The 15,745-nt window shown below is 41.9% G+C and overlaps 1 protein-coding gene and 1 long non-coding RNA gene across 4 annotated transcripts; both read right to left on the bottom strand.

Moving 5' to 3' along the window:
• Nucleotides 1-1,574: 1,574 nt before the first annotated feature.
• LOC133142910 (uncharacterized) lies at nucleotides 1,575-2,784 on the bottom strand. Its single transcript, XR_009710299.1, has 3 exons — nucleotides 2,046-2,784; nucleotides 1,796-1,938; nucleotides 1,575-1,717 (listed from the first exon to the last, which is right to left on the bottom strand). It is a non-coding gene; the product is annotated as an uncharacterized LOC133142910 (long non-coding RNA).
• Nucleotides 2,785-3,337: 553 nt separating this feature from the next.
• On the bottom strand, nucleotides 3,338-14,046 carry LOC133142909 (uncharacterized). 3 transcript variants are annotated; one of them, XM_061264546.1, is made up of 5 exons: nucleotides 13,957-14,046; nucleotides 12,674-12,691; nucleotides 11,705-11,726; nucleotides 8,464-11,169; nucleotides 3,338-8,335 (listed from the first exon to the last, which is right to left on the bottom strand). In XM_061264546.1, the coding sequence occupies exon 5, from the start codon at nucleotides 8,249-8,251 to the stop codon at nucleotides 3,656-3,658; it is 4,596 nt and encodes a 1,531-aa protein (XP_061120530.1). In that variant the 5' UTR covers nucleotides 8,252-8,335; nucleotides 8,464-11,169; nucleotides 11,705-11,726; nucleotides 12,674-12,691; nucleotides 13,957-14,046; the 3' UTR covers nucleotides 3,338-3,655. The 3 variants fall into 3 exon arrangements, with proteins under 3 accessions (XP_061120530.1, XP_061120529.1, XP_061120527.1); XM_061264545.1 differs by having other exon boundaries at nucleotides 3,338-10,419; nucleotides 10,541-11,169; XM_061264543.1 differs by having other exon boundaries at nucleotides 3,338-11,169.
• Between the last annotated feature and the right edge of the window lie 1,699 nt (nucleotides 14,047-15,745).

Here is a 15,745-nt window from a genome sequence, read left to right as displayed (position 1 = left end):
CGTCCGCAAATTTCACAATGATGTTGCTGCGATGGGCGGGGGTGCATGCATGTGTGTAGAGCGTGTAAAGCAGTGGGCTCAGTACGCAGCCCTGTGGGGAGCCGGTACCGAGACTGAGAGGTGTGGATGTATGACGGCCCACTCTCACCGTCTGGCTGCGACCCGTCAGGAACGTCATTCTCTGCAGCCAATTGTCGTTCACCAAATATAAATTGGCAATTACTAAGTGGTGAAATACATGGGCATATGAACATAATGAATTAGTATTCTTAAACGAATAGATGTCTGATTTGTGTATTTTGTAAGATGCTGAATGTTGACTCTTATCTAGCAGCGCAAATCTGCGTGTACGCGACTTTTCTAAAATTTAGAAAATGTATGTACACGCAAATGTCTAGTAAATGAAATGTGAGGATATTGGAATACTTAATAATTTTCACAAAGTTTAAAGTGGCGAGTAATAATTTCCACAATAACACCGAACCGCAATAGTTTACAGAGCACCGGCTCTGATTGGCTACCATAACGCTGCCTTAGCCAACCGCTCACATAATTGGGCGCTGGCTTAGACAACCGCTCACGTAATTGGGCGCTGCCTTAGCCAATCGCTCACCGATTTATTACGTTAACCCGGAAACTCCTGATTTTGGGAGGAATTCGTTTTTTTTTTTTTTAATTGAATCAAAGAAGTAATACATGAAATAATATAAATAACTTTCGGAAACTCTGAAAAAGTATGAATAAATTGGGCTTGACTCGAAAGTGTTCAAATTCATGTTAAAAAAGTTAAAGTTAAAGTCCCAATGATGGTCACACACACATCTGGGTGTGGTGAAATTTGTCCTCTGCATTTAACCCATCCCCGTGTGATTTTAATCCATCCCCTGGGGGAGAGGGGAGACAATTCCAACCCTTAATGCTGAGTGCCAAGCAGGGAGGCAATGGGTCCCATTTTTATAGTCTTTGGTATGACCCGGCCAGGGTTTGAACCCACAACCTTCCAGTCTCAGGACGGACACTCTACCACTAGGTCACTGAGCTGTTTAAATATTGGAAACAAAATATAATAAATCACACACAAGAGAAGGGAAAAAATAGTGCCTTTTGGGACAAAATACAGGTTTTTTAATTGAGTCAAAGAAGTAATGCAATAAATAATATAAATAACTTTCAAAAACGCTGAAGACATAACAAATAAAAACATATCAAGTATTTTACTGATTCAATAGATAATAATCGCTGTGTGCCCTGCGATTGGCTGGCAACCGGTTCAGGGCGTCCCCCACCTACTGCCCGATCACGGCTGGGATATGATCCAGCACACCCGCGGCCCGCGTGGGGACTAAGCGGTTCAGAGAATGAATGGATGGATGGATGTTATGTTAATTTCAGTGTTATTTTTTAAGAGTTTAAGTGCAACATGATTGAAGACGCTGTTATACAAAAGATAATGCAAACATAATTTGAGGCAAAAAATATAATAAAAAAATAAATAAATAAATAAATAAATAAATAAATAAATAAATAAATAAATAAATAAATAAATAAATAAATAAATAAATAAATAAATGAATGAATGACTGAATGAGAACAGAAAACAGACTGTATCTGAGGCTTAGTAGAGTAAAATCAGAGGCTTCCGACTGTTAAAGGCCAAGCTGTTCTTTGTCTGCATTTCTGGATGCGTGTAGAACCACAGGCAAGACCCAAGAACATACTAAAAAAAAAACATGAAAGATGTGTTGAGGAAAAGGAGCGAAATGCTTCATGAAAATATTCCTTGATGGTTACTCACAGAAGAATCAGAAGAAGTCCTGTGTGTTACCATGCTGGTTTGGGAGTTTGTGTTTCATGTTACCATGCTGGTTTGGGAGTTTGTGTTTCATGATGCTGGCCTCCGTTGTACAGGTCTTTTGGAAAGTCTTGGCTCTCCCTGTGCTATAATATAACATCATAATTAATTCATTTTGAAAAATCACATTACAATACAGTCATAAATCAAGCATATGTACAACTTGTGTAGTCAATAATAATTGGCTACTTACAGAGGAATGAGAAGTCCTGCTTCTTGCCACCCTGGTTTGGGAGTCTCTCTCTCTCTCTCTCTCTCTCTCTCTCTCTCTCTCTCTCGCTCTCTCTCTCTCTCTCTCGCTCTCTCTCTCTCTCTCTCTCTCTCTCTCTCTCTCTCTCGTGTAACGTCAGCGCTCCAACTTGGTGTCGTGGAGCCACGCCAGCATCTCTGGTCCCAGGTCGAAGAGGCCGGCCTCTGAGGGTGGTCTATATGTTGGTGTAGGTGTTGATGGTGTGGTCGGCTGTCTGCTCGAGGGCTCCGCACTCGCATGCCGCACTGTCCGCCAGACCCCACTAGACATGTTGAAGCGCCCAACACCAGTTCTTAAGCGGTTCAGTGTGGTCCACTGCTGGCGAGGTAGTTCGTCTCCTCCTATGGCGCCGTCTCCTGGTTCCCAGACATAACTGTGCATGAGGGAGGGGCCAGCTGCCTCCCACTCCTGCTTCCAAGCTGCTGCCAGCCAGGCATCTCTGGAGATGTCTTCAGGGATGGAATTGAGCATCTCTTGTGCTGCCATGTTGTAGGGGTGGCGTGCCTTGAGTCTGCTTGGGAGTCATTCGTCCATGATGAATGTTTTTGCATGCTCAAGGTCTTTGTGGAGAAAAAAGGACAATCCAGCAAAGTTGATTGAAAATGTATGATTGTACAGAGGGCTTACACAAGCTTAACTATAAATTACAACATGTTACAATTTTATAATTACATTACAATAAGGTGATATGTCATGCCTACCTCTGGCCTCCATTCTGGGATGAACTGCTTTCGCCAGATAAAAACTGTTAAAATACAAAGGAGTGAAATAGCAGCATTTACTCTCTTTAGAAAGAAAGGAAAAAACATGTTTCATGACGAGCAACTTACCTCATCTGTTTTCTGTTCTCGCCTGGTGATTATGACATTCAAAAAAATTGAAAATAAAAGTTCAAAACAATTAAAAAATTAAAATGTAAAAGGCCTTCCCTTAACTCATCTTTAAAATTTGATTGTAAAATAAAGGTTTAAAAGGTTAAAATTTGATTGTAAAATAAAGTTTTAAAATTTTAAAATTTGATTGTAAAATAAAGTTTTAAAAGGTTAAAATTTGATTGTAAAATAAAGGTTTAAAAGGTTAAAATTTGATTGTAAAATAAAGGTTTAAAAAGTTAAAAAGTCTCCTCTCAACCATAAGTTAATTTAAAAATGTAAAAAGGTAAAAGTTTTAAAAGTTAAAATTTAAAAAAAATAAAAGTAACATTTTTAAAAATTAAAACGTTAAGTTAAGGGAAGGCTTTTTAAAAATAAAAAGTTGAGTTAAGGGAAGGCTTTTTAAAAATTAAAAAGTTGAGTTAAGGGAAGGCTTTTTGAAATTTTAATAAGCCTCTGCCTTCCCTTAACTCAACGTGATTCCTCACCGACCCCCAACCACTATTCCAGCAGGTTTCTTTCATTTGTCATTTTGAGCAACTTTCGCCCCAGATCCCATCTCACCTAAAGGCAACAAATCACCCACCACATCCCACCACTAATATTATACACTTACGACAACGTTCACGTTCTGATTTCCATCCTTTTTGCAAATGCTGAACCACATGATTTAGCTGTGACTTACCTTTCAGTGGCCAAAACACAGAAAACAGGATTGTGATAGCTGTAGTACGTTTGCAAGACACCTGAATGAAGAGCACACTGAGGTCGAGAGACAAAAATTAAGTCAAGCAATGTGTTTTTGTCAGTGGTAGCAGTGGTTATGAGTTGCGTGTAACCTGTTGAGCGAAAAAAATCGAGAATGGGCTTGAATGAGGCAGATAGCATATCTTCATTAAAATCTCCACATACCAAGATCTGATGATGGTCCATTACTTCAAGGTACCGCAAGAGATTTCCCAAGCTTGGCAGAAAAGTGCGCAGACTGTTGCCTGGAGGCCTGTAAACGGCAGCAATCAACACATTGAGGGGAGCTTCAAGTTTCACCACAACAAATTCAATGTCGGTCACACCCTGTATGTATTTCTTTTCCTGGGCTGCAATGTGACTTTTGACACAAATACCTACGCCGCCACCAAGTTTTGTTGCCAAGTCAGGACAGTTTGTGTAAGAATCTCTTCGGTTCCTGTGAAACATTGTGAAGCCTTCCAAGCAGGCACGTCCATCAGCCACAGATCCTTGAAGGTGTGTCTCTGTGAAGCACAAAACATCAGCAAAGTGCAGCTCGTGGTGGCACCTGATGTCCTGCACATGACAAGACAGCCCTTCGGTGTTATGATGGACGACAACCAGGTGATTTGCTCGATCTACCGACGGCATCACGTGAAGGAGTGGCATGACGCTCTCCAAAGAATCCTCTGCCATCTCAGCAAGAGCAGCAGTGATTTCTGGATTTGCATGAAGTCTTCTCTCGTCCATATGCAGAATATGCAGACCGCTGAGCGAGGTCACTCTACTCAGAGCTACGTACCCCATGCCGTGTTCGAAAACGCCTTTCAGCGAAACAGCAGCCTCTGATGTTGTCATGCCTTGTACCTTGTGGATCGTGCAGGCAAAAGCAAGCTTGATGGGAAACTGTCGGCGCGTCACTCCAGGCTTTTTCAGCTTCTCCTCCTGTCTGTCAATGTACACACGGTTAGCGGCACGCGCTGTGTTACTCACATGATCAAGTTCCAACCCAACTTTCTTTACGCGGGCTTCATTCGGATAGTTGACCAATTCCACAATTTTTCCAAACGTCCCGTTGCACAGACCTGCTTGAACATCAAAATTACGCGTGAGCATTACACGAGCACCGAGGGCAACTCTGATCGAGTCCGGGAGCTCGCTCTTAGCGCCTTGCACAGGGAAAGTTTGCCTCGCCATTCTGCCAGTTTGTTTGTCCTTCTTGTAGTCATCTGCATCAATTTGTACAATGTCCTTATGAAGCAGATCCAGCATCGCAGAGTTATGGCCATCTACCTGTTTATTGGTGGCAAAAACATGCAGAATATGACTTGGACACATTTCTGGAGAAGTGTACCTCGTAGCAAGAAGAGCTCTGTCCAGTTCCGAAAGTTCATCAGACTTTTCTTTCACCCGGAGTCGGTTCAGCAGTTCGGCAAAGGCAACATCGTCTTTCTGCCTCATGATGGCGGTGAGCGTGATCTTTTTGAAGTTGTCACGCCAGTGGTCCAGCCGAGTGGGATCGTACACGCATAGCGGTTTGGACTGTCTCACGGGAGGGAGCTGAAAGAAATCTCCAACAGCAAGAACAGACATGCCACCAAAAGGTAAATTGATGCCTTTGATTTGTATCAACCTGGCATTCACGTAGGCAAAGAGGTCTTTGGACACCATGGAAATCTCGTCGATGATGAGTATTTGGGCGATCGACAGCTCGGCTCTGACTTCGTCCAGTTTATTGCCCAGGCCGTGGTACGGGGGTTTGAGACTTCTCGGCAGTTTGAGCAGACAATGCAAAGTTGTCCCAGAAATGTTGAATGCCGCCGTGCCAGTGAAGGCTGCGAGAACGACCGTCTGTTTGGAAATGTCGGCCTCCTCAGCCAGTCGTGGTAGTCTTTGCAGTATTTTGGTAGCCTCGGTGTAGATACACTTAATGAGATGCGATTTGCCGGTCCCGGCGCCACCGTTGATGTGGTAGAAGAACTGCTCGATGGGCTTTGAGCTACACACACGTTTTATGCACCAATCTCTGACCTTGTAGAAAACAGACGCTTGCTTTTGGTTCAGGTTCCGATACATGTCACGTAACACTGCGGGATCGATGGCAGCAGCTTCTGTCGCAATGGAAATTTCAGACGTTTCTGACCTTACGTTATAGTCCGGGACATTGTCCTCCACGTTGTCATTTGGTTCATCTCTTGCGTTGTTTTCCTCAATGCATTCGAGTCTTTGCAACTCGCTCTCAGGAGCCAGGTGGCACCATTCGTTTATGACGAGCCCGCTCTCCTCCACCTCTTGGATGGCATCGTCAATGTCTTTACTGTGCTTCTCATACCTTTCTCTGTTCCTGTTGACAATTTCGCACACACGCTCCACAGAGTCGTTATATGGTAACTGTACACAGGCATGATCATGAAACAACTGATATGAGGGACAGCGTTCAGATTTTAACTGGCAATTAGCACGATGAGGCAGGTACAGCTTGAGCAAGGAGCAGTAATATTCCTCTGGATTCTTTTGTTCAGAGAATTTGCAGTATTTGATGACCGCAGCTTTTTCTTTTCTTTTCTGGACAAAGCCCATGTCGTTCAGCAGAGGCAAAACATTTTTGCCTTTTACCTGTTTTCCATAAACAATTCTGCATGTTGATGCAAAATCGGCCAAGCACATCACTTCAAAGTCCTTCGTTTGGGGTCTGCTTTTATATTTGTCTGGCAGGCCAGTCATCCACACTTCATGAGACTCCTGCGTTTTGCCCTCAAGGAGCGAGAGAGGATAACTCATTTTCAGCGGATTGTCACTCGTTTGTACAAATACCACACTGCGAGAAGACTGTTTCATATGCAAGCCGCACGCGCGTGCGACACACTCCTGAGCACTCACTTCTCTTTTCTTTGAGTACGCTTGCATGATTTGTTTCATTTCATCGCTCTCATTGACATTTTCATCGCGTGAGTTTTCAATAACAGACTTCAGGTATTGACTCAGACCGTGTTCAGCTTTGCTGATGTAGCTGCAGATGTACGAGATGCACGAAAAGGCATTCAGAATGTACTGGATGTCCAAGTTGGCATCCCAGGCAAGAAGCAAATGGCGGTTGTAGTTGTTCACCCAGCAGTCTTTTGGATCTCGCTTGAGCACAACAGAACTCTTTGAGGCGGTCATGTACAAACATTCCACGTACTCGGCGTCAGTGAGCTCGCATTTAGCCAAAAGCTGCGGCAAAGTCAGGGATGAGGTTTCGGGTTCATTCAGCAAACGCTGCACACGAACAAGCTTGTCATTTGCCACCACCTGCTTCTCCTTGTGTTGATCTTGATTTTCACAGGCTACAGGTGTGATGATCATTGTGGTTTCGCACGGTGGTCTGGGAAAACCAAATCGGCAGTTTGCACCTTGGTGTTTGACGCACGTTTTGGTGTGACCTTTGCTGTGCATCTGAACTTCTGTGACTTTTTTATACAACTCGGGTTCCTTTTCTGGGTCCGGCAGCTGAGCCGAGATGTAGCGGGACACAAAATCGCAGATGGCTCCTTCTGAGGCTTCCTCAAATACAGGGGCATCTTTAACCCATATGAGGCAATGAATGTGAGGACTTCCTCTGTGCTGAAACTCCAATCGGTAAAAGTAGTCGACGACTTCACCAATCGGTCGTGCCGGAGAGAGGATCAAATCTCTGAACAGAGCTTCCACACGTTTGTCAAACATGCGCATTGTCGTCACAGGATTGCTGCGCAGAATTTCACACTTCGTGGCCCAGTCAAGTTCAGCAAAATTCACCACCTCACCTTGTTGCGCTTTAATGGCAGTGATAACCTCTTCCCAACGCATTTCGGCAGCAGAAAATGTGCAAAAGAATGTGGGTGTACCCAGCTGTCGGATCATTGCAAAAAGATCTTTGGTGGTTCTTTCCCAATAGGCTGGCGTGCCTCTCAGGGGCGTCATGAAACGGACTGCATCCTTGCTGCGCACCAGTTTTTCAACTTCACGTTTGTCCTGCAGCATAGCATTGTTTATCCTCCGACCATCCCTGGTAAAAGGTTTACCTTTGCGTAGCTGGATTCTCATGCTTGATGTTGCCAGGTAAATTTCAGTCACAAACTGAGCAAAGAACAAGTAGTTTGTATCACGAGCAAAACGTTCATCCACACAACACAGACGTGTTTTGAAATATTTGCTTGGTGTGACTTTTATTTGTCTCTCTTCATCGAGGGTGTTTTGTCCAGTTGGAAATTGCACTGGAAATGCCATGGCCTCAAGTTTGGGAGTCCTGAAAAAGCTTACGGGGTTATTTCTTTCTGCAGGAGCCACACAGTAAATGCCTTGAGTAAAACTCATAATTTCCTCTGACACATCATTTGGTTGGAGACATGACTCCAGGATAACCCCACCATTTGGTGCATCACCTTCTTCCACATTTTCAGCACACTGTTGTTGCTGCACATTACCACGTGCATCGTTCTGTGAGTCACTGTTCAATTCACAGAGAGCATCCCTCTCAAATGCGTGGATTGCCTCGAGGTCTTCCTCATTGTAGTCACTCTCGTTCATTTCGTCTTCATCAGAGCCGCTGTCATCATCAGTGAGCGTCGGGTCACAAAGGTCAGCATCGTCGCGAATGGTGATGTTTCTGTACTGCGGATGAATTTGTTTCAGTTTTATCAGGGCACTCATTAACTTGGACCAAGTGACAGTTTGAAATATCTGATGTCCTTTGTAACAAAGTCGTCTTTTCAGTTTCACTCTCAACACCTGAGACCTACTTCTTAGTCTGGGCAAGACATTGACCGTTTCTTCCACTTCTGATGGTACACACACAACATTCCCACGGATGGCTCGTTGTTGACCCTTTGGCAGAGGGACGATTTTGGCAAATGAAATGCATTTTGAAACGAGATGTCTTTCCAGAATATTTAGATCACACAGTTCAGTGGGAATGTCTGCAAGTTGGAGATGGTTAGTTACAGCAAGTGCTGGCATTTTACCATCTTTGAGATGTGCATGGCAGGTGTGACATATCCACTCCATTTTTCTCTCATCCGGTACTTTGCAGCATGTGTTACATTCACGATTACAAATATGAACAAACCTTCGTGTGAGACAACTTGCAACAACGTCCTTGTTTTTCTTATATTTGGTCAGCTGGCGTACTTGATTGGGAAATAATGCTCTGTGGCAAACTGTGCAAACAAAAGTCGGTCCATTTTTTACCTGAACTTTGAATAGCGCAACAGCTTTCATGATTGCGCAATTGTTTCTCTCTTTACATAATCTGTTAATGACTCTGTATTTTTGTAGTACTTTCATTGCAGTGCGATGAGCATTTGCCTTCATTGATGAATCATGTTTGGCTTTCCAAAGCAAACTTGAGTTCTCCTTCTGCTTGGATCTGAATGCAGGATCAAGTGCGTAACGGTCTTTGATATAAGAACGTTGTTTACGCCTAAATTCATCATCATGACCATATCTTTGTTTGATATAGGAACGTTGTTTGTTCCGAAATTGATCGTCATGACTATATCTCTGATTGATATAGGAACGTTGTTTGTTCCGAAATTGGTCGTCATGACCATATCTCTGATTGATATAGGAACGTTGTTTGTTCCGAAATTGTTCGTCATGACCATATCTCTGATTGATATAGGAACGTTGTTTGTTCCGAAATTGTTCGTCATGACCATATCTCTGATTGATATAGGAACGTTTTTTGGTCCGATACTCAACATCATGACTATATTTCTGTTTGGTGTAAGAACGCTGTTTCATCTTAATTGTGTCATGTTTGCTATTGTCGACTGCAAACGACTTCTGTTTTACACGGAAATTAGGATCTTGCTGGTAGCGAGTCAATATGTAAGACTTTTTACGTTGTCTAATCTCTGGAGTTTGGCTGTAACGTTCCTTCTTTTTCAGGTTTGCGTTTATTCGCCTTGTTTCTTGTTTTGTGACTCTCGCCATAGCTTTGTCAATTATGTTGTAAGCTTGAGTTCGTCTTGCAAATGTTCTCCTTTTGGATCTCGCAATTTTCAACACATCTCGTGTTTTTTGTTGTTGTGTACATACCACCTTACTGTTGTGTGTCATCTCAGCAGCAGACTGGCTTAACATAGCGTCATCATTGTGTGTTGTCATTGGAGAAGATTCTGCATCAGTCGCCATTTGACGGTCACTTGCATTGTCAACAGGTTGAAAACTTACCGGCATCAATTCATATTGAGTAGTGGGAGCGGCACCAGCCAGAGTGAAAACCTGTATGAGCTTATCTATCAGATCGTTCAAACATGTAAATAGCATCATGACAGCTGTACCACGTGGTGCACCGGAGGGCGGAGGGAGCCCATCACGTTCTCTGGCGTGTGGATCAAAATAGCCATATCGTCCTTGTTGGTTTCGGAAAACAGCAATAAACAATGAATTCATAACCAAAACAGCATATTTCACCTCTGACACCAGACACTGAAGTCCGTCACAGAGCATCATAAATGCCACATCAGCAATAGAGGAATTGAAAAGACCATACATTGACTGATACTTTATTAACACATGTTGTTTGTGAAAGCCATTCACAATGGCTGGAATTTCATCGGTTGCCAAATGAGGATGTTCGTATCGTCCTTCTGCTTTCAGCACAGCCACAGTAGCCACATAGAGCTCATTGCCTCGATCGAGAACAAGGTCCAGGTGAGCACTTGTCACATTGTCTGTCTCCTGCAGGAAAGCTAGAAATGTAGCAGAGTTTGCAGCACACTGACTGTTTCTGGAATCAGCATACTTTGGATGATCTTGACTGTAGGATGCCAAAACACATGTTACAGGATCATGAGATGTAGACATCATTACCTCCGTAGAGTTTCCAGGTTCAGTGGCCATCAATTGTTTGGCAGTTGTTGGTTTATCTGCACTTCCAGAGTCTGTGTTGTTTTTACGCTGTTGCCAGCTTACCTTGGCAGCTTGCGCCTTCTTGCTTTTGCGTGGCATGGCTCGTGTCTTGCACTTTTCTCAATTGGATTCCACACAACAGGTAGTAATATTTCAGTTAGGCCCAGGTCCAAGAAGTTATATTTCAATGCACAGCCCACAACGGGTTATATTTTGAATGCACAGCCCACAACAGGGTTATATTTCAATGCCAATCCCAAGGCAGGTTTTTTTTTTCAATCAGATCCCGCACCGCAAGGGATCAAGTCAAGGTCCGATCCAGGCAAGGATCAAGTCAAGGTCTGATCCAGATACCAGGGATCAAGTCAACGTCTGATCCACACCACAAGGATCAAAAAAAAAAAGTTTGATCCTCAACACAGGGATCAAAGTCCACGTCTGATTCGTCAATGTCTGATCCAGCCCACAGGGATCAGTCAACGTCCACCACAATGCGTCTTGTCAATCCAAGATAGACAGTGAGTGAAAGAAGTCAGAGACAAAAAGTGGAGCAGCAATAAAGAGGGTTGGGGGGGGACTCAGTCGGCAGCCTGGGGAGAAGGGGTACAAAAAGCATAAAAGCATTAATAAAAGTCAACCACAGTGTTCAAATAGTTGTTACAACGGTACCATCTTTCTACTTCTTTTGTAATTCACGTCAGCTTTAAAAAATGGTGGCACTGCAACCTTATTTTTACTGTCACTGCTGACCCGCCGTATACTAGAAATGGTTTTTGAATTAAGTAAATGATTAAAAAAATAAGTAATTAAATTAAATTTGCATGACAATTTATAATAAAATGTGAAATTCGGTTAGCAATTCTGTGCAGAAAATCATGCGTTTATTAGGTGGCCACAAAATTAATGATAAATGGCACAGCAGTAAATGTTAAAAGATTGTAATATTCCTAACAATAGCATTTGTACATTAAATGTATAAACGCAGGTGACAGGATCTCTGCATCTAATTGTATGTTGAACAAAGAACAAACAGCATTTTTTACAGTTAAACATCATCACTATGAAACTTTTATTGCATAATGGGTGGAAGCATGGTTAGCTGGCTGGATATAATCCGCACTTCACCTTTGGTCAAAGCGAATGAACTCTGCAAACAGAGACAAAAAGAGAATCAGTTATTGAACTTGAACATACATCTGCGTACAAAAAACGTACAAAATGTTGCAGGACTATTTAAAATATAGACATTTTGATATTTTAAATATTTTTAGCACAGAATCTACTTAACCAAAATTAAGCAAAATCAGAACATAAACATTTGAATATGATTCACTTCAAACACATCCACACAGTGGTCACAACTGGGGATGCTCCTGTCACCATACAAACCCATCCGAACCAATGAAAAATAAATTTGAGGACTAGTCGCTATTTGCACACAACACGACTGAAGAGTCACAATGTTAGAAATCAGCATCTCAAAGAAAAAAAAATAGAACGTATCTATATATGCTTTGTAATGATAGCAGAAGTAAAAAGACTGCCCCATAAAAGTCGTTGAAAATTGAACAAGCTACCACTTGTTTTTGAAGGACATGCAGTGGCGATGAAAAAAGCATTGCAGTCTAGCTCGGCAGGTATTCAATGGCCGTAAAATGTTTCAAAATGTGAGGGATTGATGTATGAAATTATAATGTTGACAAACAAGTTTGACTCTTGCAGTTATTTGGATAATCGATTTTATATTTCTTTTATTGTTTACACTGCAACAGTTTTTTAACGTCACTTGGGTGACACCTAGTGTTCAAATTGGGAAGTAACAGTTTGGACAATGTGTAAAGCACCACCACAACAAACGTTGTAATGTATGCCAAATCTCTCCCACAAAAAAAAACCCTCGAATCTTTGTTAAAGTATTTTTTCAGGTTCCTTTCTATGTAACACCAAAACCTACTTTCCAATCTCCTTTAGTCTTGTATTTTCAAAATCCAGTAAAAATCAAGAGGATGAAGAAAGAATTATTTTGTTGCTGCAAAAATTATAAATCTGTCTGATGCCATTAGTGAAATTAAATAATCATAATCCACACCTTACCTGATCAAAGCAATTCAACTGCATAGAGAGGAAGAGAGAGAGAGAGAGAGAAATCAGTTACTATACTTGAACATACATTTCCATCAAATGTAAAAATTTTAAAAATATATTATTTTTAAATACAAACAAATATTTTGGTTTGAGAATTTAAAATATTTCTTGCACACAAACTCTACCAATCAAAAATAAGATACAATACAGCATACAAACGTGAATCTTCTTATGTTTGGAGAAAATGTTCAAACTTCCACAGAACCCACAACACACCTTTTACACATCCGCAAAATGGTCAGAACCAGAGATGCTCCTCTCATGATCAGCCAATTTTCATGAAAAATGGTGTAATTCAAACATATTATCAAACTACTCAATCACGGCCTTCAGGGTTCTCACGGTGAGAATGTATGTGTGCAGTGAGATCACATACAAACCACTCATACAGATTGCAATGCCTTATTGAGGCATACAAAAATACATTTATCGAACATTAAACAGACTTCCGAATCCCCCGAGTCTCGTATTTTCAGAAAATCAGTCAACCAAAAACGTGCATGTAAAAAGAAATCGTTTGTAATGACTCAAAAACTGTGTGTGTTCATATGCATATGAATTTACAGCCACTGAACATTTTCATTAAATATGAATACATGACTGAGTTGATTGATTGATTGATTGATTGATTGAATATTTATTGATCCCCAGGGGTGGGGAAATTGAGTTAGCCTCAAATACCTAATTTTCTAAACAGAAATTACTTTGACGCTAATAAAACCACCAGGTTGTTAGACGTTCCCCGTTGTTATTGAAGAACTCCACGGAGAAAGACGCCATGCATTTCTGCCGTAAAGAAATTAAAATGGCGGCCGTAGGTTTATTGACTTTATAAACGTAACCACTTAAACCAAACACATGGCAACTTATACAACAAATGGACATTCAAACAATCTTAACACTGTTCAAACATGCAACCTATCGTCCTGATTTTGTTATATCTCAATCACCGCCAACGTCAGAGCGTCTCGAAGCTAGAAGACGCACTAACTATATTACCTCAACGTTTGAATATATGTCGTTGCCACGCGCGATAACGAGCTAACAGTAGCAGATGCTAGCGTGCTAACGGTAGCAAGAAAACGCAAGGACCGTTTGGGGCTATTTGCCTACACGCGCGGACAGACAAACACCGAATGGACATAAACATGATAGTTTATAGTAAATTTAGACCATTAAAAAAACACATTTGGCCAGTTGCATTCTTATGAGGACGACGTGTTGCTACTTACCTTCGGCACCCATTCACGGCAGGACCGGAATGAATGTGTTCACCTCGTGACGCGTACATGCTCTCGTGATGCATTTACGACAATCGGAAAATCTAAATTTCAAATCCCTCGGGTAAGTAGCTTATTAAATTATCGTGTTTTGAGCCACGTACCTAGTCACAAAAATGACGATGTGCTGCTGGTTGAATATCAAAAGTAGAGTTTGGATTCAGAAAATCAGTCAATTGCCGTCTAGCTCGGCAGGTATTCAATGGCCGTTGAATGTTTCAAAATGTGAGGATTGATGTATGAAATTATAATGTTGACAAACAAGTTTGACTCTTGCAGTAATTTCGATAATCGATTTCATACTTCTTTTTTCTTTTATTGTTTACATTTCCAACGAAGCGACAGCACCACGTCAGTTTTTAATGTCACTTGGGTGACACCTAGTGTTCAAATTGGGAAGTAACAGTTTGGACAATGTGTCAAGCACCACCACAACAGACGTTGTAATGTATGCCAAATCTCTCCCACAATAAAAACCTCGAATCTTTGTGACAGCAATTCATCAAAGCAATTCAACTGCATAAAGAGGAATAGAGCGTGAGAGAAAGAGAGCGAGAGAAATCAGTTACTGTGCTTGAACATAGATTTGTATCACATGTAAAAATTTTAAAATGTTATTTTAAATACAAATATTTTGGTTTGGGAATTTTAAATATTTATTGCACACAAACTCTACCAACCAAAAACAAGAATGAATTATCAGACATTCACTATCACCGGTACACGCACATGTGCTTCGAATGAGGACATTGTGGATACGCTGCATGTTTACTGTCTGCATTCAGAGATGAATGCAAATGGAGCGCTTTTTGCTTCTTGGAACAAATCTGAATGCGTCTTACAGCTTGCTCGCAAACTAACATACCGTATTTTTCCATGTATAATGCGCAAAATGTAAGTAATTTATTGTCCTAAAATCTGGGGTGCGCATTATACATGGATACAATTTTTTTTTATTTATGCGGATATCATACGGAGGCCGCCATTACATGCGCTTTCTTCTCTGCTGTTCACTTCAAACACACTCCATACGAACACAATGCTCTCATATCAAAGTCTGCTTTGTTGTCAACTTCTTCACATGCCGAGACACACAAAGAGATCGAAATTACGTTTTCTCTATCCCACGGTGACAAGACATAGTACACGATAGACATACAAGTAAACGACGCAATATAAAAAAACAAGAAGGCACAAACAATAAATAATAAGAGTAATAATAAATAATAAATAACCAGATAACACAACAAATAAGAGCCAGTGTGCATACAGACAGTAAAACTACAGGATGCTACGCAGAACGGGGAAGCGAGTTCAGGATCCTAACAGCCTGGAGTATGAAGCTGTTTGAGAGTCTGGTGGTGCGGGAGCGCAGGCTTCTGTACCTCTTCCCAGAGGGCAGAAGCTCGAACAAACAGTGAGCGGGGTGACTCACATCACTCACAATCGTGGTCGCCTTGCGGGTGAGATGGGTGGTGTAAATGTCCTTCAAGGAGGGGACGCTCTCAATGGTGCCGCGGTAAAATGTAGTCATGATGGCCGGAGGAGCGCTCGCTCGCCTGAGTTTCCGCAGGAAGTACAGGCGGCGCTGGGGTTTCTTTGCCAGTGAAGCGGTGTTGGTGGACCAGGAGAGATCCTCACTGATGTGCACCCCCAGGAACTTGGCGCTGCTCACTCTCCCCACCACAGCACCGTCGATGGTCAGCGGCAGGTGTTGGGTGTGACCCTTCCGGAAGTCCAC

This window comes from Syngnathus typhle, linkage group LG18, assembly GCF_033458585.1.
Source record: "Syngnathus typhle isolate RoL2023-S1 ecotype Sweden linkage group LG18, RoL_Styp_1.0, whole genome shotgun sequence".
NCBI lineage: Eukaryota > Metazoa > Chordata > Actinopteri > Syngnathiformes > Syngnathidae > Syngnathus > Syngnathus typhle.
The sequence above is the reverse complement of the archived record's forward strand: the minus strand, read 5'-3'. Positions and strand labels throughout refer to the sequence as shown.

Coding starts and splice junctions, on each gene's coding strand:
- LOC133142909 (XM_061264543.1), bottom strand. CDS start 10,678: ATGCCACGCAAAAGCAAGAAGGCGCAAGCTGCCAAGGTAAGCTGGCAA.